This window comes from Tamandua tetradactyla, chromosome 7 (genome assembly GCF_023851605.1).
Source record: "Tamandua tetradactyla isolate mTamTet1 chromosome 7, mTamTet1.pri, whole genome shotgun sequence".
NCBI classification, from domain to species: Eukaryota; Metazoa; Chordata; class Mammalia; order Pilosa; family Myrmecophagidae; genus Tamandua; species Tamandua tetradactyla.
This window is the reverse complement of record NC_135333.1, coordinates 7,414,114-7,435,482: the sequence shown is the minus strand read 5'-3', so window position 1 is coordinate 7,435,482 and position 21,369 is coordinate 7,414,114. Positions and strand designations below refer to the sequence as shown.

At 38.7% G+C, this 21,369-nt stretch overlaps 1 protein-coding gene across 2 annotated transcripts in view; it reads right to left on the bottom strand.

Moving 5' to 3' along the window:
- The window catches only part of ACTN2 (actinin alpha 2), a 75,971-nt gene that overhangs the window by 23,570 nt on the left and 31,032 nt on the right, over window positions 1-21,369 (bottom strand). The window contains exons 3-10 of one of the 2 annotated variants that reach the window (XM_077168431.1): window positions 21,057-21,176; window positions 20,092-20,178; window positions 16,252-16,339; window positions 14,358-14,436; window positions 11,469-11,550; window positions 7,544-7,629; window positions 6,020-6,112; window positions 3,993-4,223 (exon numbers count right to left, since the gene is read on the bottom strand). In XM_077168431.1, the coding sequence (XP_077024546.1) occupies window positions 3,993-4,223; window positions 6,020-6,112; window positions 7,544-7,629; window positions 11,469-11,550; window positions 14,358-14,436; window positions 16,252-16,339; window positions 20,092-20,178; window positions 21,057-21,176 (866 nt within the window). Of the gene's footprint in view, window positions 1-3,992; window positions 4,224-6,019; window positions 6,113-7,543; window positions 7,630-11,468; window positions 11,551-14,357; window positions 14,437-16,251; window positions 16,340-20,091; window positions 20,185-21,056; window positions 21,177-21,369 lie in introns of both variants that reach the window. The other variant, XM_077168430.1, reaches the window with a different exon arrangement.

The window sequence follows — 21,369 nt, the reverse complement described above, 5'->3', positions numbered from 1 at the left end:
ACTATTTTGGTTTCCAAACGTCTTAATTATTCCTGGGGGATTTTAAAACCAGTACAGCTAATAAATACCTGGCATTTCTCCAGATTTGGACAAAGACTTACGGGATTTTAATTTTCTGGCTAGAAGAAGCAAAAGCTTCAGAGTGACTCAATTCAAACAATTTACTCAGGACAGGGATCATCCATTCATCCACCCACCCACAGCTACTTACTGAGCATCCAGCATGTGCCGGGATATGGTGTGGCAGTGAGAAATCTCGTAAGAGTAAACGGCACCTATAAAGTGCCTCGTGTAGCTTTCAAGATGGGGGGCGAGGGGAGACAATAAATGCATAAGTAATTAACTAAATGTTAATTTCAGGTGGTGATAAATGTTATGAAGGAAAACCAAAACAGGATCAAGTGGCACTGGTAGCCTGGTAGGGGTTGGCTCCTTTAGACAGATCAGAGAATACTCTTTTAAAGGACGTGGCATTTGAGCTGAGACCTCAATGAGATGAAAAGCCTGCAGTATGAAGGACTGGGGAATGAGAGCTCCAGGCCAAGGGGACAAGTTCAAAGGCCAAAGGAGGGGATCAGCTTGGGCTGCTGGAAGAATTCAATGAAGTCCATAGTAGCTGTAGTGCGATGAATGAGCGGCAGAGTGGTAGGAGAGAAGATCAGCAAGGTTGGGAGAGATGGGTTGTAGGAGATCAGATCACGTTCAACCTCATGGACCAGGATAACGAATTGGGGTTTTAATTTAAATAACTCGGGAAGTCATTGGAAGTTTTGAAAAGGAAGGAGACAATCTCACGATTTTGAAAGACTACTGTGGCTGTTGCCTGGAGAATGAATTTTCGAAGGCAAAAGGAAAAAAGAGAGCTAATTAAGAGATTATTGCAAGTGTGCTGGTCTGAAAGTGTTATGTACCCCAGAAAATCCATGTTCTTCTAATCCATTCTTACAGATGCAGACCTGTTGGGGGTTGGACCTTTTGATTAGGTTATTTCCATGGAGATGACCCACTCAATTCGATGTGGGTCTTAATCCTCTTTACTGGGGTCCTTTGTGAGAGGATAAAAAGACAGTAAAAGCTGAGAGAGCCCAGAGACATTTAGAAAGCGAAAAGAATTGTCCAGAGACATTTTGGAGACAGCCAATACAGAGCCCCGAGAGAGAAAAAGGCCCTGGAGACACAAAGAGTGTATCTGCAGGACACAGATTGCTCAGAGAGGTGTCCCTGAGGAGCAAGCAAGGGCCTACAGAAGCTCAGAGAGAAAACCACTGGAATCAGAAGCTGCGAGCAATGCAATCCAGGAGCAAAGGACGAGCAGATGCCAGCCACAGGCCTTCCCAAGTGACAGAGGAACCCTGAACATCATCGGCCTTTCTTGAGAGTCAACATGTCTTTCTTTGGATGCCTTAATTTGGATATTTTCATGACCTTGGAACTGTAAATTTGTAACCTAATAACTCCCCTTTGTAAAAGCCAATCCATTTCTGGCATATTGCATTCCAGCAGCTTTAGCAAACAGAAACCGCAAGGTCCAAGGAGAGATAGTGAATGGTGGCTTAAAATAGTGCAATGGACGTAGAGGTAGAGAGAAGGGCACAGATTTAAGATGACATCTGGAAATAGACCCAATAAGACTTGCTGAGAAATCAGATGCAAGAAAGTGACAGAAAGGGAAGAATGGAGGGTAACATCTGGGTTTGGGGCTTCAGCAACTTAAAGGATGGTGATATCATTTGCTAAGGGAGAGAAAACTGTGGGAGGACTATTGTGGATCTGTTAGGGGTGAAATGCTTTTGAGACAACCAAGTGGGTATATGAGCCTGAAACAGAGAAGTCAGAGCTAGAGATGTAAATTTGGGAGGCATCAGCTTTACAGGTGGTAATTGAAGCCATGGGCATGGATGAGACCACCTGGAAAAAGAAAGAGAAGAGTGGTCAGGACCAAGAAGAGCGGTCAGGACCGAGCCTGGGAGCCATGGAACATGCAGAGACTGGGTAGAGGAGATAAATCCTTCCAAAGAGATTGAGAAGCACTTGCTGGTGAGGTAGAAAGCCAGGACTGTCAAGAGTGGAAAGAGTTTCAAGAAGGAGGCAATGGTCAACTGGGTCAAAAGCTACTGAGAGACCCAGGAATATGAAAAGTGATTGTCACGGAAGCTACTGACTTTGAAAGAACAGTTTCAGTGGAGGAGAGGACTGAAGATTGAAGAGTAATAGTAAATGGGAGGTAAGGGGCTGGGTATCATTATCACTAAGAGTTCTTTCAAGATGTTTTGCTGCAAAGGTGAACAGAGAAATGGGGCAATAGCCATAAGGAGATGTGGAATCACTGGAGGTTTTTACTTTTGTTTGGCAGATTCTTTTTTTAAAAAATATATGATCATTTCATTCTACATATATAATCACTAATTCACAATATCATCACATACTTGCATATTCATCAGCATGATCATTTCTTAGAACATTTGCATCAGTTCAGAAAAAGAAAGAAAAAGATAACAGAAAAAAATTTGTACATAACATACCCCTTACCCCTCCCTTTCTTTTTTAAATTTATTTATTTTTTATTTATGATACATAACCACATACAAACACAAACATTCTTATCATATGATCATTCCGTTCTTTTTATATAATCAATAACTCACACTGTCGTCACATGGTTGTATATCGATTATCATGAGCATTTCTTAGAACATCTGCATCAATTCAGAAAAAGCAATAAAAAGACAGAAAAAAAAAATTCATACATTCCATACCCCTTACTTCTCCCCTTCACCAATCACCCGTATTCCAATCTACTAAATTTATTTTAACATTTGTTCCCCCTATTATTTATTTATTTTTAATCCATATGTTTTACTTGTCTATTGATAAAGTAGACAAAAGGAGCATCAGACACAAGGCTCTCACAACCACCCAGTCACAGCCATATCATCATACAATTATCTTCAAGAAACATGGCCACCAGAGCACAGCTCCACATTTTCAGAGAGTTCCCTCCTGTCTCTCCATTACATCTTGACCAACAAGGTGATATCTATTTAATGCATAAGAATAACCTCCAAGATAACCTCTCGACTCTGTTTGGAATCTCTCAGCCACCGACACTTCATTTTGTCTCATTTCGCTCTTCCCCCTTTTGGTCAAGAAGATTTTCTCAATTCCTTGATGCTGAGTTCCAGCTCATTCTAGGATTTCTGTCCCATGTTGCCAGAAAGGTCCACATTCCTGGGAGTCATGCTCCATGTAGAGAGAGGGAGGGCAATGAGTTTGCTTGCTGTGTCGGCTGAGAGAGAGAGGCCATATCTGAGCAACAGAAGAGGTTCTCTTGGGGGTGACTCTTAGGCCTAATTTTAAGTAGGCTTAGCCTGTCCTTTGCAGGATTAAGTTTCCTATGAGCAAACCCAAGATCAGAGGCTTGGCCTATTGCTTTGGCTGTCCCCACTGCCCGAGAGAATATCAAGAATTCTCCACTTGGCGAAGTTGAATTTTCCCCCTTTCTCGCCATTCCCCCTAGGGGACTCTGTTTGGCAGATTCTTGAGCATTTTTACATTGTCACGAGAATGATTCAGTGCAAAGAGAGATAAATATAGGAATAAGAGCTTGAGAAAGCCTAATGGAATAGGTCATAACAGAAGGGAACAGAGAATACATGATCTAGATGCTGATAGGTCTGATAGAGGAAAATGAGGCAAGGTCATGAGGAGGGGGAGAAGAGAAGGCTTTAATCAATACTTTAATCAAGTATTGATTAATCAATCAAGTATTGATTAAAGGCCTGCTCTTTGCAAGGTACCGTATCAATCATAGTTAGTAGTCAAGAACTGCATTATTGTAGGAGGAAATGAAGAATGAAGCAGTTACATGGCCAAAATTAATTTCATGGAGTTGGAAAGATTTAAGAAAGCTGGCTCCATCTCAGTGGCACATGAGTGAAGGGACCCAGGTCCAAGCCTTTATGGATGAAAGAGGGCTTCCCCCAGCCACTCACCGACACCATCTTGCCCTCGGAAGGCATGAAGGCCGGCCGGTTGCTGATCCGCAGCTTGGTCTGCAGGGTGTTGAAATTGATCTCCAGCTGGCACTTCTCCTGCACCTTGGGGGGCTTGTGCTTCCGACGGTAATCGCGGAAGTCCTCCAGCTTCTTCTGCATGGCATGCATGGTCTTCTCAGGGGTGCGGTTCTCGAGCCAGGGGATGGTGCGACGAATCCATTCCAAAAGCTGCTCCCCAAACACAAAGATGCTGCTGAAAACACTTCCCTCACACACTTCCCCCAACTGAAAAAACAGAGGCACCTAACAATGCGCAATGGATGAACCTAATTTTCCTAAAATCACAGAAGTGTGATCGCAAATACCCCTGACTAAAAGGAGGGGAAAGGCACCTCAATGCGCTATAGCATGAATGAAATCTTTGGTGTCTTCAGACAGGGCATTTACGTGGCCAATCTACAATTCACTCATGGCCACGGGTAATCACCCAACAATATCGCACGCAGGTAGAAAACTTAAAGTCAGCACGAGTCATGTTTTACAAAAATGTGACATTTACAGGAAACTCAGGGACCAGACAATAGCAGACAAATGCTGGATGGAGCTTTCAAATTTAGAAAAGACCTAGTGTGTTAGAGATGCAGTGTAATAAAATCAGCAGAGAGTTGGGTTTAACTTAAGATACAGTTGTATTTTAAATAAGCTCAAGTGTAATGAATTTATTTACTACATCAATGTCTTGTAAACCTGAGACTGACTCAATTCCAAAGTATATTTTAGCATCTAGCTTTTCAGAAAATCCACATGATTTAAGTGAAAATGGCAGTGATTAAGGATGAAGCAGACATCCTATCTCTTGAATTACTACCTTGGCCTTAGAAAGAACCCACTGAAAACCCACTTATTCACACTTATGCCTTTTGATCCCTTGGAAAATATCATCAGATTATACAAAAAAAAATTAGTTAAAACAGAGAAGTACCCATAGTTTAAGAGTTTGAAGAGGATAAGTAAAGAACCAAGTAAGAAAAAGAAGGATATAATTATAAAGGACTGTCTATCCTTCAGTCCTTGTCATGCTTTAATGCCAAAGTTTATCTCCAGCATTAAAACAATGCAGCAAAACTGAACTTTTCCATAGTAGTTTATGAAAATATAAACTCAACATCATCATATTGGATTAATATAAACAATTTGGTTAGATTTATTCTAAGTGTCCTGATACTTTTACCCAGACAGACCAAATATCAGCTAAATTAAGTCAGAGCAAAAATTACTTGGTCTCAAATAGGTGTTACTGTGTTGAGTTCAATTTAGATACAGTGTGGCTATGGACCTCATTTAGCCCATAGAGTATATTAGGGAAACAATGTGGTGGTAGTGACAAGACTGTTTGATGCTATTTATGCTATATAAGAAAAAAAAGGAGAACAACACGAAAAGTACTATGCTAACCAAGAATCTAGCTGCAGAGCTGTGGAAAGGCACCATAGAAATTCATGCTCAAACATCGTGGTCAGAGGGCTCTGTCTTTCCCAGATTTCCCTCTAGGTATTTATTTATATACACACACAAAGCTGAGCCTCAGAACAGGCTAAGCAGACTCTTTGACACTGGCTCACTGTGTGGAGCAAGGCTTCTGAATATGCACAGCATTGTACGTGAAGTCAGTAGCCAATGAAGGAGGCGAAAAAACAAAAAACAAAAAACAAGTAATACAATGTCCTCTGGGGGCGTCCAACCCTGGAGGTACAGAGCTGAGAATGGAATCACAGTCTACTATCTTATAACATGCAAGCTATCTGTACACTTTGGGGTTGCTAGAAAGGCCATTGGGGTTACATTCGTGCCAATGATTAATTCGCTACGAGATGAACAATCTCTGAGATCAAGTATATTTTCCTACTTGTATACTATCAGAGATGAAAAATGTGAAAAACTAACAGTGACAATCTGTTTTCACCCTCTGTGCCTCATCCTCTGGGTGAGTATGGACAGGACCACAGGTCACCAGTTTCCTTTACCTCACTTGCTAGCCTCTCATATTCTTCCATCAGCCTCTCATTCTCTTGATTCACAGCAAGAACCTTACATATCCTGTTAGCTGCTGTCTCGGCCTGTAAAACACAATAGGTAAACAGGACAGCTCTAACGACAGGGATGTGCATACACAACACTGAACGTGGCAGGGATGAGAGGTAATGAGGACAATGGCGTGCTGTCAATGGTGCAGATTCCAGGCTAGGGTGTAATAAGATTGAGGGTATGGCTTTTTAATATTATGAATCAATTCACACCTTTTTTTACAGTTTTCACACAGACTCACACGGCAGGCTGAATATACTGTAGGGGAATAATGGGGAGATACCATTAGTCTAAAACAAAAGCTTTGTAAAACAACAAGTTAGTAACAGAAATATGTATGGGTTAAGGCAAACAGGCTCATTAGTCCCTGTGCATCTACTTGAATACTCCATTGAACTCATGACCATGGAGTAGAAAACTCTCTGAATAACATGAGCATACTTGATCAAAGCAAAAATCGCTGGATCCTGAACATATATGTCATCATACTGGAGCTCAATGAAGACCTATTCTGCTGAAAAGAACACTTAGAACTTACTAAATGGTATCCTTCCACTGAGTTTGCTTTTAAGACTTTGTTTACTCTACATAAGAAGTCGTCGAGGTAATAAGCAATTCTGTATCCTTGTTTTGTGGAAAGAGAACTTGGGCTAGGAAAGGCCAGGTGCCCTGAACACAATCGAATGATGAATTAAGAAGCGAAGTGTGACAATCTCAGCTTCTGGGCCTACATAGCTTGGCCCAAAACCCTGCCTTGAAAGTCTAACATGGGCCAATTTCCAGTTATCACTTCCTGGTGGCAGCCTTAAGAAGATCACATAAATAATACCTACTTGGTCCACCCAGTCTAGAAGGAATCTCTAAGGAGAGCTATGCAAAGGCATAAGAAACAGAAACAGTGACTATGAAAGCTGAAGGACATTCTCCTACAATGTCCTCAGACTCTCTGTCTTGAGCACTGTGCTTTTTTTTTTTTTAGGTTTTAACAGTGTTATCCATTTTACTATTTCTTTTGAAATAAGATTAACCTATACAGATGTTAGAACAAACCACTGAACAGTGAAGGCAATTTGTAGGCAGAGAACAAGGGGCATTGAAAAGGCATTCATTGTCCTTGTCAAATATTCCCTTTACCGCTCAATGAATGTGGCTCAATTTTCAAAGCACTTGTTTTTTTCCCAAAGCAAAAATGTTTTCCACCATTTGCTAATGAAATAAAAGAAATATCTTAAAGGGAAGGGATTAAAACCCTTGAGGAACTATTTGTTAAGGCTGTTTAAAACTTCAGAGTTTGGAATTTGCCATATTAGGTCATTATAAAACACTTAGATTCAAGGTAAGATGGGAAGCGCACAAACACACACCCAAGTACACACACCCAAGTACACACACACACACACACACACAATTAAAACCGATGCAGAAGAGCAGCACAGCAACCCGGATGGATGAGTGTTGAATACCTGCTCTGCTCCCGCAAAAGCATGGTAGAAGCAGGAAACGTATGTCATGATAGCTCTTTCATCGGGTTTAGGAGTGTTCACAATGTCTGAAGGGGGGAAAAATAACACAGAAAACACACACACACACACACACAAATGAAGAGGAAAAACCAGGGTGAACAACGGGAAGAACAATTTGGCTTACACTGATCAATTTTCTGGGTGTTCCCTGGGCCCACGGTTCTGAACTTCAGGAAGGTCACTGACACGGTTCATGAACAGAACAACCGGAACTAACTTTTTTTTTTTTTAATGATCAAACTAATGGTTTCTTTTCTCGCCGCCCTTTGATGGGTTTTAGAAACTATCCCATGAAGATGGGAACCCACCGGCTGCATTTTAGAGTTGTTACTGCTTCCTAGTGACTGCTGGGGCCCACACTCTCTTTGTCTTTAGACCGTATCGCATCTGGTGCTTTGCTCCGAGGAATGGGTGTCGTTCTGCAAAATGCTGAGGATACTAGCAGAGCTCTCTTGCCCCATCTCTCCTGCCACCTTCCCACCCCCACCCTCATAATTTGTTAGCTATCTGCCCTGTAAACCGCGCTGGCTTATGTGAGGATGAAATACACTAGAAAGGGCACATCTTTCAATCTTCTTTACATACTTACCTCGCCAGTTGTAGAAACTAACATTAACAAAACAGCTAAAGAGAAGGGTATATACAGCTTGTACCTACTATGACTTTTGCTACCATTTGTATTAACTGCTGAAATAAACAATAGGAAGAGAGAAAACAGCATCATGTGACCACACATCCTTTCCACCTCCACCTTGGCAATACCATTTTTGGGTGCATTGCTGTTTGACCTTGTTCCTAAGCTTGGTTCAGTCAATAGGCAGAATTAAGTTAAACCTTGTAATTCTCTAAGGTGAAACCTAGCCACTCGGTTTTCAAAGGATGTTATTACAAAGGATGTGGAGTTGTGTAACAGTACAGAATCTTCAGGAAAACACACATGAACAGCTTACTACTATGTGGATAAATAGTCGTGTTTCAAAGAAAACTAGACTAAACGAGACAAACGACTGCCTCCTCAGAACCAGACAGGTTTCCTTACTCAGAGGCGTGGGGGAAGAAAAAAAAAAAGAAAACAATTGAAAAAAAAATTAAGACACAGAAGGTGAAAGGTGAGAGGTGAGTCATGTTTTACATCCTCACCTTCTGTGCACCAGCAAAAGCATGATAGTAACAGGAAACATAAGTCATTATGGCTCTTTCATCAGGTCTGGCAGTGTATACTAAATCTGTGTGGAGAAAAGAAGGTTAACTCCTTGGATGCTCTAATTACATCAGGATTCTGCTTCTGCTAAGGGCTGTCTCAAGGGGCAGAGGAATCAAAGGAAGAATCTCTACCCCACCCTCCCAGTGTTGTTAAAATCTTGTTCACATCAAAGAAAGCGTGTCTCCTAAAAAATCAGAAACTGTCAAAGAGAAAAGGACATGACTAATCCAGAAGAGCCCTCAACTAGAAAGAAAGTCAAATCCATGGCTGGAATAAGACCTTAGAATATGAGAGAATGTACACACTGCACATTCCCACGGACCTCCCATGCCCTTCAAAGCCCAGGGGTCATCAAAAGTCCTGTTCCAAGTACACACAGAACACAGGCACCCACAAATCTAAACCTAGCACTCACCTAAAAAAGGCTTGGGGAGGAAAATAGGGAAATAATTTTCATAGCGTTTTAAAAGTATGGTAGAGAGTTAAGATAAGGAAGAGTTTTACTGCAAGTAATAGTTAATGGATGAGTGGGTCAATTAGCACTAGAAATCTCCATTTAGGATTCAGAGACCAGCACTAATGAAAGAAGGGAAGGTCAACAACAGCAGGCGGGAAAGCAAAGATCACCAAAGGGATAAGCGATCTGAGAGATGGACATGTGTACATGATATACATATGTATATAATTTTTGCATGGGCAGGCTCCTGGAATCGAACCCGGGTCTCCAGCACAGTAGGCAAGAACTCTGCCACTGAGCCCTGGACATGATATTACAATAAGAAAATTTTCATTGTAATGCTGTGCTGATGTTAAGTCCAAATGTATCTAGCAAAGATACAGAAGGCAACTCGTGGAGGGAAATCTATTTGGGGTCCAAAATACAATATGCTCCATACCCAAATCAGTCATGGTTTTAACTCTTGGCTAACAGATTTTTTATGAGGAATTACTATACTAAGATAATAAGAAAGTGTGTGAGCATTTTCCTGACCCATTCAAGAGGAAAGATGAAGCAACGTTAATAGGAGACTGGGATGTGTCACAAAGGAGGAGGAAATAAAAACAGTGCTATCCCTTCCCACCCATTGCAAGGGATAAAAAGAATAGATACATTCTGAGACCAGACTCAGAAATTAAGTGAAAACTTAAAAACTGAGAAGAATGTTAGCAGTGCCTGATTCTTATAACAAACGTAAATAAATTTTGAATATGAAACTCATCCTCAACTTTAGGAATAAGGGAGGCATTAATGAACTGGAAATGAATTCACAAAGCATCACTTATTTTCTCCTCTCTTTAGTATTCAGCTGGGTAAACTCTGAATAGAGTTTATACCATATGGCTAGTCAAAGGAGAGACAACACCAATGCAACCTAGCTTAGAGATGACAGATGGACAAAGAGGAAAAGGAAATTTTTTATGTTGCTTCTTCATTGTTTTATTTACTTTCTCCCCTGTGAGTTTCGGAGAAATGGTAAGTAGATTCTGAATAGTGATTCCAGTGTTAACACCCAATACGATAGTTTTTTGATTAAAGGGCAAAACTAATAAATAGGAAAAATTAGAGTCCTAATTGAAAGATCACCCAAGATAAGAAAGAATGGAAAGTTGATCTGAATCAAGTTCTTTGCTTTTCCCCAACAATGCTAATTAGAGAAAGCAACAAGCCTTTAGTGAGTACTAACATTAACAACAACAAACACGGAAATAGAAGAATATATGCTCCTTAAGGACAGGTTCCCATCTCATACACCTAATTATCCCCTGTAGTACCTAAAAGAGGGCTTTGCTTATGGGAGGCACTCAATAAATGTCTGTTGAGTGAAAAATGAATCATGAATAAATGAAATGAATGATCTTGACATATGTGTGCTTTAAATGGTGTGCAGTAGGTACAACTCACACATATTCCCCACAAAAGGTATTTGAAACTCGCCACAAGAATGAGTGATGCCAAGTTGAAAAAAAACATGGAAACTCTTTGAAATCTAATTAAATTAAAACTAATCAAAAATGAAATGGGAAAGTTTGGATGGCATGCTGTTGGCTAAATGCTCCATATCCTGTATTTCTTTTTTTTTTTTTTTTTTTTTTAAGGAAAGACAGAGAGAAGGAAGGAAGGATAGAAGGAAGGAAGGAAGGAAGAAAGGGAAACATTTTTAAACATTTTCTTGTTTTTTATTGTATTCTGTTTCTCCGTCATATCCTGTATTTCAATGCTATAACTTTTAGTTGGAAGGAAGGATTTTTACCTTGTGAAACCGTAACTACTTCATAAAGGGATTTATTTGCCAAACTTGTCTGAATATGGTAAGGAAAATACATTATGTTACTGAAAACATAAAACATAGGAAGTCTTTCTTTGAAAATCATAAACTGAAGCATTTTGTTTCTTAATGAAAGCTGTACTTTTAATTTTTTTTTATTATAAATCTTTTCCCTGTAGTTTTGTTGGCCTGCTTTTGGGCAGGATTTAAAAAAATAACTTATGAACAAACTACACATGAAATTGTCTAATACTCATGTGGCCAATGATAGAAACTTGTTGGGAATCATAAGTACTTCAGATGTAACTTGCCGTACAGTTTTACAAAGGTCTTCCTGTAAACATAAACAGTACATAGATTTTATATAAATCAATAAACATAATTTTGATCTCACCTTCAGCATCCAACATTTTAGGAATATCAAGATGCTTCTCTGCAATTTCCATGGCCAAGTTAATATTTCCTATTGGGTCATCCTGTACGAAAAACAAAACCCATTTGTTGTTGTTTTTTAAAATTTAAACAGGATTTATAAACAATGTATCTCACTTTTGGGAGAAGACCCTCCCATCCACCCACAAACATTACAGTCTAAATAACTTCACTTCTTATCTTTTCCCAACCACTTCCCAGGTTTAGAGAAGCATCAAAAATCATAAAAACCAAACAAACCATGCATAATCCAATTCATAAAATGTGAACAAAAGATTTGAGTACGAATGCTTTGAGGATAGGAGACAAACTGTTAAATATTTTCTCACTGACAAGAAAGAACACCCTGAACATTTCAGAGTTCATTTTCAACCCTATTAGTAAAAAAATTTAAATCACTCTAAAAGAGATTTTGCAGACCTGAAAAGGTATTTTGGAGATCATCTAGTCTAACACCCTTATTTTAAACACAAGAAAGCTAAAGCATATAGAAGTGAAGCAACATGCTACTAAGTGAAATTTTTAGATTAGAAAAGAATGCCACCAAGATAACTATAAAGAGAAAAGGTATTTATTTCTATGATGTTAAAGAGAAAAAAATTTTTAATTATAAGGGAAAATGGGGATGAAATTTTTGTTCATAAGATTATATTTATCTTCTACTATAAAACTAATTAAATATTTATGCATATCAAATTTAACCAGACAGCATGTAACTGAAATATTGAAAAATTAAAAGACATCATTTCTTGTTTTGATCTATTAAAGAAATTAATCATTATGAGTCTAAAATTGGATGGGGGTATACAAGATAGAAAAATAAAACTGAAAAGCAGTGTTAGTTCAGGGGTGAATTTAATGAAATTTTAACATCAAAATCATTAAAATATTTTAGAAGACTGCAATGTTATGCAATGAGCACAATCTTCTCAAAACTGTGAAGCATTTGGAAAGTGCAGTATTCACAATGCTAAATGAAGAAACCAAATTAGACTCCCTAGCCTCTCAGAGTAAACAATTATTTCAGGCAAAGCTTTTTTTTCAATTAGATGCTGTTTTAATAAAGTCTATAATAATTTTATTGAAAGCTGCTAAAGCTATATCAGTAAATGTATCTTAGATCTATATTTTATGTAAACGTTTGCAAAGCCAAATAGCTGAGTAAAAACTATATATATATACGAAAGAGGAAAGACTTGACATTAAAAACATAGAGTAATCAATGAATTTCAGATCGTGAAAGCTATCTTATTATAAACTTAAAAAGATAAAATGTGGCAATTAAATATTTCCTGGCTCAGTTACTAGCTGTGTGACCTTGGCAGATCACTAAACATCTCTGTGTCTCAGTTTCATCATCCGTAAAATTGGGATAATACGAGTACCTACTTTATAGGGTTACTGTGTATTGTGAAGACTGAATGAATATGTATACTTGTGTGTGTGTGATATAGATCTCATTTGTATGTATATATATGCATGCCCAATCACACACTTAGAACAATGTCTGGTATAACACTACATAAAATTATTAACTGCTACTGTTATTATTATCATTTTTCCACCCATTTTCAGTGGTCAATTACCATAGGGATATTGAGTTTTTGTAACAAAAACTGACCATTATAAACAGCTAATGAAGTTGGATCTGTCCAGTACGATCTTGTCATTTTGCAAATGAGATAAAGAGTAATTTTTTAAAAAAGGACTTTGTCTATATTTTTGAAACATTTCAAATTGACTCAAAGCATAAGAAAATAAATTCATTGAAAGGCAAATAAACGGTGGTTGCTCAATTCTCTTTTGCAATGTTATAGTATTATAATAGTCAACCTTCAGAATCGAGTAAATTCTTCATGTGATAGCCTGTAGTCAGTGGAGACAGGCCAGAAAGGAGATGATGGGTAATTAAAAATTTAAAAAAGTAGTAAACGCAGAAACATTCTTCTAACAACCATCATGCCACAAGGGTGAGGGGCAGCATGCAAGAGGATGGGATTCCATGCCAAAACACAGAAATTCAATACAAGCAGCCTGTTAAGCACACCAGCAACCAAAAAGAAATGTGACGTATTATCACTTGGAAGAATGTTTATCAGGGACATGCAATGTTTTCAGCTTTAAATCTTTAACTGTCATTTTTTTCAGGACAACATAAATCAGCCACCACAAGATTCAGAAGAGGTACTTATTTTTCTTTTACATTTTAAAACTACTTTTAAAGAAAGAATTCAAACACTGATTGGAGACTTAAGCACAACCTTAAAGGGAGAACTAAAGCTTTCTAAATTGAATTTTCTGCAGAAAAAAACATTTCTTTTCTAAGGCCGTGATTAATGTCTTATATCAATAGCAAGACAGTAATTACGTATCCCTTGTGTGAGAAAGAAGTTAATCAATTCTCAATAAATATGTCTGCACCTGAAAAGCCCCAAAAAAGATAAAGAGAAATTGTTACAGGTTTGGAGTATTTGAATCTTTCTTCCCCCAGAAAATAAATGCTTCACTTTTCTTATTTACAATCCAGGAGTGTAAAATTTCTCAGCAATATTACATAACCCTTCATATTAAATCAAGACAAATCAACAAACATGTCTTAATTTTGACAAAAAAAAGGGTGACATGGCTTTAGATCTTGTATTTGCTCTAACCAGAACAGATAAATAATTTCCTGGCTGCCTTGTCGTATTTTTCAATATGTGAAAACCTAGCTGGGAAAATATACGTTTTCCCTTTGACTTTTTCTGTAAGCCACTGGGTGTTTTGCTGTTAGTTCAGTGCTGATGTGCTCATTCTCAGGCATGCTACGGTGCACGAGTCAGAGCCCGCATGCTGGGCCACCCAGAACCACCTTATTAAGCTTTGAGTAGTCAATGAGGTCAGGTCGGTGTCTGTGGATAAGTGCACAGAGTCCAAGGCCGTCCTTCCAGCTTCACAACCATTGAAAAGAACAGGAATACATGTTAATCAAGATAAAGCAGCAGCAACGCTCTGCTATTGGTCAGATGTTTACCTGAAATTTGGAATGTGCAGTCCCTAACTTGCTTCCGTCTGATTCAATGCACAAAAGGCCCCGTGTACCTTCCTCCTGACCCCAGCCCCGAGACCCTGTGGCCCGGTTACCACTCTTCTCCCCTGGACCTGCTGGGGGCTTCCATCCCTTGTTCCTGCCCAAATCTGGTTCTGCGGTGGGAAAACTGGCAGTGACAGGAGGGAAGATGCTACTCTACTACTATCACGGCTCTGCTCCTTTGTCACTGCCGTTCCAGGCCTGGGATTTCTCCACTGTCTCTGCTTCAAGTCTCCTTCCTGATCCTTATCTGGGGTCTGCCCCTTAAGCACACACGAGGACGTCTACCCTGAAATGTCCAGAACAGACTTTCTTCCAAAAATTCTTAGCGTACTGAAAAAGCCATCATTAGCTCCCAGTATTCTTCTGTTTTTCTTCATAAGATTGTTTGATTAAAAAATAAAAGGCAGGGCGGGCCACGGTGGTTCAGCAGGCAAGAATGCTCGCCTGCCATGCCAGAGGACCCGGGTTTGTTCCCCGGTGCCTGCCCATGTAAAAAAAAAAAAATTAAAATTAAAAAAAAAAAAAAAAAAAGGCAAGGGCATGGAAGGGTAGAAACACAATTAAGCAGGGAGGATTTTTGTTTCCAGTCTGTTTCCCTGTAGTCACCAGCACTAAGAATCCCTTACAATAGCTCGAAACTGCGAGCCTACTGATGGTGACCGCGGGTCCAGGGAAAGCAGAAAGTGGAAATTCAGTTCCTCAGAGGGTCAGGGGAAGAAGGAAACCCTGGATGGAAGCATCAGGGCTGTCCTGTGGTCTCAAACTTGGACCAAAGGAAGAAAAGCAAGACGTAAGGAGAAAGTAAGTCTGGCACTTTTGAAGTTTACACTGGCGAAGGCCCCAGTCCTTCACAGCCCCTCCTACCTGCCAGGCAGTATGCCACAGGGACAAGAAGCCTTCCTTTTTGCCTTTGCAATTTCAAGCTTGGCTCAGTGCCTCACAATCGAGGCACTCAAAATTAGTAGATACTCTAATATTTGTTTCACTAGAAGGACCTCCCTGATTTTTCTTTTTGGCTCATCTTTATCCTTCATTTCTGTGATTATCCATGGGCGCCCACAGATCTGTTTATATTCATGGATAAGCCACCACCCAAAGAGGGAAAATAGAGTCAACTCTTTTACTTATACATAATATAACAAAAGATCTGCATGGAAAAGAAGACCAGAGCATACAACAAAATTATATCATGTTTGAATTTCTTTTGTCCAATATCCTATAATTTGTCAAAAACAACTTTCCTACTTCTCTTGAATTCTAGTGTAACAACACTGAATGATTAAGTCTCACTCTGTTTTCTGGAACTGCTGCTGGGGCAGAAGGATCAGGGTGTAATTAGTGCATGAGCGTGCCGACTCTGCTCAGGTCTTCCACCTCACTGCGGAGAAACAACAGCCATCCCTGTTTCCTTCGAACAACAGCTGAGAGTCAAAGTAAGGCACTTTCTTACCCCTCAAAATTCTGAGGAACCATCTGGCGCTGCATAATATTTACCCATAATACAACAGTTTTACCAGCATCCTAAACCTAATCACTTTTCCCAGGAGACCCTTAACATCAAACTATACTTAGCTCTCCTACATAGATTAAGTGCTTCTTAGAAGGAGAAAAAACAATAGTCAAAGCATTGTTCATGGATTCCAATGAGAATATAAAGATCCTGGTGGCTTACCTAGTATGGAAGTTCTGAATGTTGACATTTCTATAAGGGGCAGTTTTCCTTTGACACCAAAGCAGCAGCCCTTCTTTGGCAGAGGTTTCTGTAATGAAAGACAAGAAAAAATGTCCAGAGGAAAATACTCATGGTCTAGTCACCTTCTAAACACACATGGTTAGGTGTGTTTGGTGACTGGTAGCCAATCACCAAAAGCACTGTCTCTGCTTGGCAAATGGATGGTAGTTGAAATTCTGATCCCACTGAGTGATTTCTCCTGATGACATTTGAGGACTTTCAAAAGAACAATGCAGGAGCAACCACAAATTATAATGTTAAAAAAAAAATACTAAAACCAGATTTCTAGGTTATTGTTAACTTACCCTTGGTTTAGGAAAATTAAAAAAAAAAACAAACTGTGACATTTATGACTTAACTAACCTGCCATCCGTCTTATTTGTAACTTATGTTTTTTGGTAAATGGAATTCCTTATGTGAGTGAAGTCGTATGTCCTCAAATGTATTTCCTTACCCAGTGATTTTATAATACTTAAAGGATTTTATTGGTAAATTTCAAGTTTGGTCATGTGAGTTTTAACCAAATTAAAATACCACCACTCTGGTTGTCATGAAAAGGGGTATGTCAGCATTTCTGCTGCTGGGAGCACAGGTAACTAACTGGCTGTCCCAGCCTCTACACTCCTGAATCCACTACCACAATCCTGATGAGAGCAATCTCCCCAGGTCTGTTCCCAGCCCATGTCATGGGGGTACGAATGCTGGCTGATTCCTGCTCAAGACAGGACTCCTCAATCAAGCAACCTAGGCTTGAGGACTCCCCATTGGCCTAGCTGGAAGGACCGCAGAGCTGGATGGCAGTCTGAGAATCTTTTTCCCCAACCCTCCTCCCTTTCCCAGCTCAGGCACTGTCAGAGACTTCAATCTGACAGCTTTCCCAGCCACTCCTGCCCCCTGCCCTCTCTCCTTTATAAATGACAAATCTCCAGCACTTCTATCACCATCTTGGTAACTGCTTCTCAGAAGACCCAGACGTAGATACAGCCAAATGGTTCCTTAAGGCCACTTCTATAACCTATTATCCTGTCTATATTTAAAAGCTAACAATTTAGACAGTTCCCTATAAGAATGTGGACTTCTGTCTTAGGAGGACTTAAAGTTGATTTTTTTAAAACTCAAAATAAGTATTCTACAATTATTTATCTAATCTGTCCATTTTAGTTCAGACTTTTCTTTGAACGATCACTCAGTTGAAATGCACACCTGCCAAGTTTTATGTGCTGTTAAGAATAATCTGCATGACTCCTGTTCACGCCTCTTATCCAGAAACTTCTGTTAAGGAAAAAGATGGGAAGTTCTAAGACTTTATTAAGATATCAATTGGTATAGGTGAAGTAATATGGAAGTCCGTATCTAGTTGTTCTGCTTTAATGTGTTATATCCTGTAAAATTTAAATACTTACTAGGCAAAGGAGATCAAAATCTTAATACTACTTCTGAAGTTCAGATTTATAAGTCACTGAGTTTCACCTATTTCTATCTGAATATATCTGAATGCTCTTAGGCTATGAATGTCAAACAATGTCTCTTTACTCTAATCAAAGCTGAACCTCCCTCACTCCTAAGTCGATTTTTAGGCTGATTTCAGCAACAGGTTATTAAGTCTGGGTAAATTCTATGCCTGATTTTGGTATACTTTACTCCCTACAGGTGTAGGGTAAACCTGAAATGTCATCATTTGGCATAATACACCCACACACATAACTATAATCTTGGGTATAAAAAGTATGTCATAAATTGGTAGTGTCATTCCATTATGAAAAACTGGACAATGCACCAAGAAACCCCATCCATTTACTTATGGACTGCCCTCATCAACAGATATATTAATCTGACATTTTCTTTCTTAGAAAAGGCCCATCATTTTATTGAAGGCGACAATAGCTCCTCAAAGAATTCAGTTCTAATAACAATGTCTTTTTTTCTACAAAATATACATCATAAAAATGATTTTTCTGTAGACATATAGAAATTAAGCAAGATTGTTAAGAAATCATTCCATAAAGCTAAAACAAATGAAAATATAAGTTAAATTTATTATCTATTGCATTGGACACTGCTTGAAGGACGTCTCCCTGAAGAGATTTAGGTGCACTGCTAATGAAATTGCTCCTTTTTAACATTTATTTTCTTACTAGTTGTTTGTTTGTTTATTACTTAGATGGTAAAGGACACTCTCTCCAATAAACAACCTGGGAAACAATATCCCTATGAAATGAAAAAACTTGACCCCTATACCTCATACCACACCCCAAAATGTGAAAAATAATACAGCTTCTAGAAGATAATGTAGGAGAATTTTCTTATAGCCTTGAGGGCAGGAAAACAGTCTTATTGGTTTTTTGGAAAGCAGATTAATATATCCTTTTATTGTGGCATCCTTATAAAATCCTATGATCCAACCTTCTTATTTTGGGGAAAACTTTAATAATTTGGGGGAAAGCCTCTATTGGATAATACCATTCATAGTTACACTTGAAATAGAGAAAGTTTTAAATTCATATTATCACTAATTTGAAAATTTGTGATGAATCAGAAAAAGCTGAGGTCAATTTCAACTCTATAATATTTATGAAAAAAAGTATTTGCAAGTCCAGCTCAGGCACTAGTGTGAACAAAATTTTTTAAAATTGTATTTGTTATTTAAAGTGGGTTCAATTAAAAAATTTAAATTTAGAAGTATATAAAAAATGATAAAATTGCTGCAAATTAATCTTTTTAACAAAGCAGGAATCTTTACGAAACATCTCATTATTTTCATCAACAAAATTACATTTTAAAAAGGTTTCCAAGTTCACACTATTTACTAATTCAAGCTAGCTATCTGAGTCTGAATTTTTGAGGTTTTAATGTCATTATATCTTAATTTGATTTTAGGTGATATACATGGGTCTTCAATGTTAGAAGGGAATAAATTCAATACCTTTTAAACTCCTTAAGGATAAGTAGATAAAGTAAAAAAGGTTTTACGTCACATTGTACAAAGTCTGGAAAGCAGTAGGTTCTCAGTGTATAATGATTAATTAGTAACTAAAATCACTTTAAAAGTCCAGAGTTAGAAGGCAGTCTGGCCTGGGCAGAATTTAAAATAACACCCACATCTGTCACCAGCTTAGGAACATGATTAGAAAATTAAGGGAAGGTGACTAGTTGAACAATTCAGGTTGTCCTTAAACACATCCTGCAGCTATACTTCGTGTAATTTGGGAGCTAAATAGGCAATGTTCTAATTTTAAGAAAGTCAATTTGACACTTTTCAACAGGGCTGAATTCATCAAAATATTTGGGAATGCAGTGGGAGTAAAAGACTAACGATTTTTATCTTTAGTGGCAGTGTATGGACTAAGATTCCATTACAATGACGGAACAGTCATTAGGCAGAAAGACATAATGACAATAGATATTTAGAAATTTTGTTTTTTAAAAATGATTTCAATAGAGTTTTTCCTTAAAAAAAAGTGTTTCAGCTGTAAGCTCAAAGAATTGTCATAACTGTGAACTTACTAGTATCATAAGCAAAAAAGAAGCTCAATAAATGCTCATTTCAAAAAGTGACTTCTGTTCTGAACATGTGCTCATTATTTCCAAAGTGATTCCACCCCCAGTGTCTCTTTCCATACAAATAAAACACTTATGAAACCCCAACTCACATATCTTTCATTCAATCATCCAAGTGACTATCCAATCTTAATTTCTTATTGAAATTTTAAATTTATGAACTTAATTTTTAAATTGCTGTATATATCTTAATACCATCAGATTTGTAAGCATGTCTTTTACCTTCAACTGAAATATCCTGAATAGCAAAGCGAAGGATGATGGTCCAGATCATACCCAGGGTCATTTTCACATTGCCATCGACAATTTCTTCGGGTGAGAAACATAACAGCAAATTAATGTAAATACAACGTTATCGGTATATAACATTCTCCTATGTATAAGTTTTGACTTCAGAGCCATTGGAAAGTGTACATATGGAAAGATCAGTTTATTTTTTATATGCATCACAATGTGTCCCGTTATAAATATGGTACTTATAACCAAATGTCTCAAGTTTAAATGAATCCCGAGTTAATAATAAGCACAAAACTTGCATATGTATGATGACTGAAAACCACCCAGAAGTTTCCAAAGCTTTAAGACTGTGAGTGCAGGTTTTACATAATCAAATGCACAGTCTCAGTGCCATCTTTACCCCGACCTCCTGATAGGGCTCCCCAACTGGCAGTTATGCCGGAGTCAGTTGCACATAATGGGCTGTCCACATTCCTGCCATTTCCATGCTCCTGCCGAGCTGATCAGGATTCCTAACCTCCCACAGAGAAAGAAGGTGCCGCTTCCTTCCTATTAAGTAGTTTGTCTTAAGAGTCACCGTGATGTTTAAGCTCTTTCTGGTTCCTGCAATCAGTTTAAACAAGCATTATATATGTATACTTTTTTAACATGGGCAGGCACCGGGAATCGAACCCGGGTCCTCTAGAATGGCAGGCAAGCATTCTTGCCTGCTGAGCCACCGCGGCCTGCCCAACAAGCATTACATTTGACTCTATGCTTTACAAATAATCCTAGAACCTGGTTTCCCATTTGCTCTCAAGCCAGTGCTTAGCAGACAGCTTGACAACACACGCACAGTAAATAGCGTATGTCTGTGTGTTGCGGAGGGCAGGATCCATCAGTCCGGACCCTCCACCACCACTGTGAGTCAGCACGGTATCAGGGCTACTTCCACCAACCGCCTCTCTTACCTTCAGCGCCGATTGACACCAGCTTCACGCCCTTGCTGGCTATGTAATCCAAGGCTTTGTTGACATTAGCAATTTTGTGGAATCGCATTTTTCCTCGGTCAGGTTTGGGCAGCCTTTCCCCTGTCAGATCAAAAAAGAATAATGTAGTCATTGAACAGATGACCCTCTGAAGGAGGATCAAGATACGAAATTCAGAGTCCATGCTTTATGAACGCATCCATGGAAATAGTTATCTGTTTCTGAACTGCTCCTTGTTTCTCTGAATCAACACATGGAGGGAACACTGACCACAATCAAAACTTTCAAGAGCAAA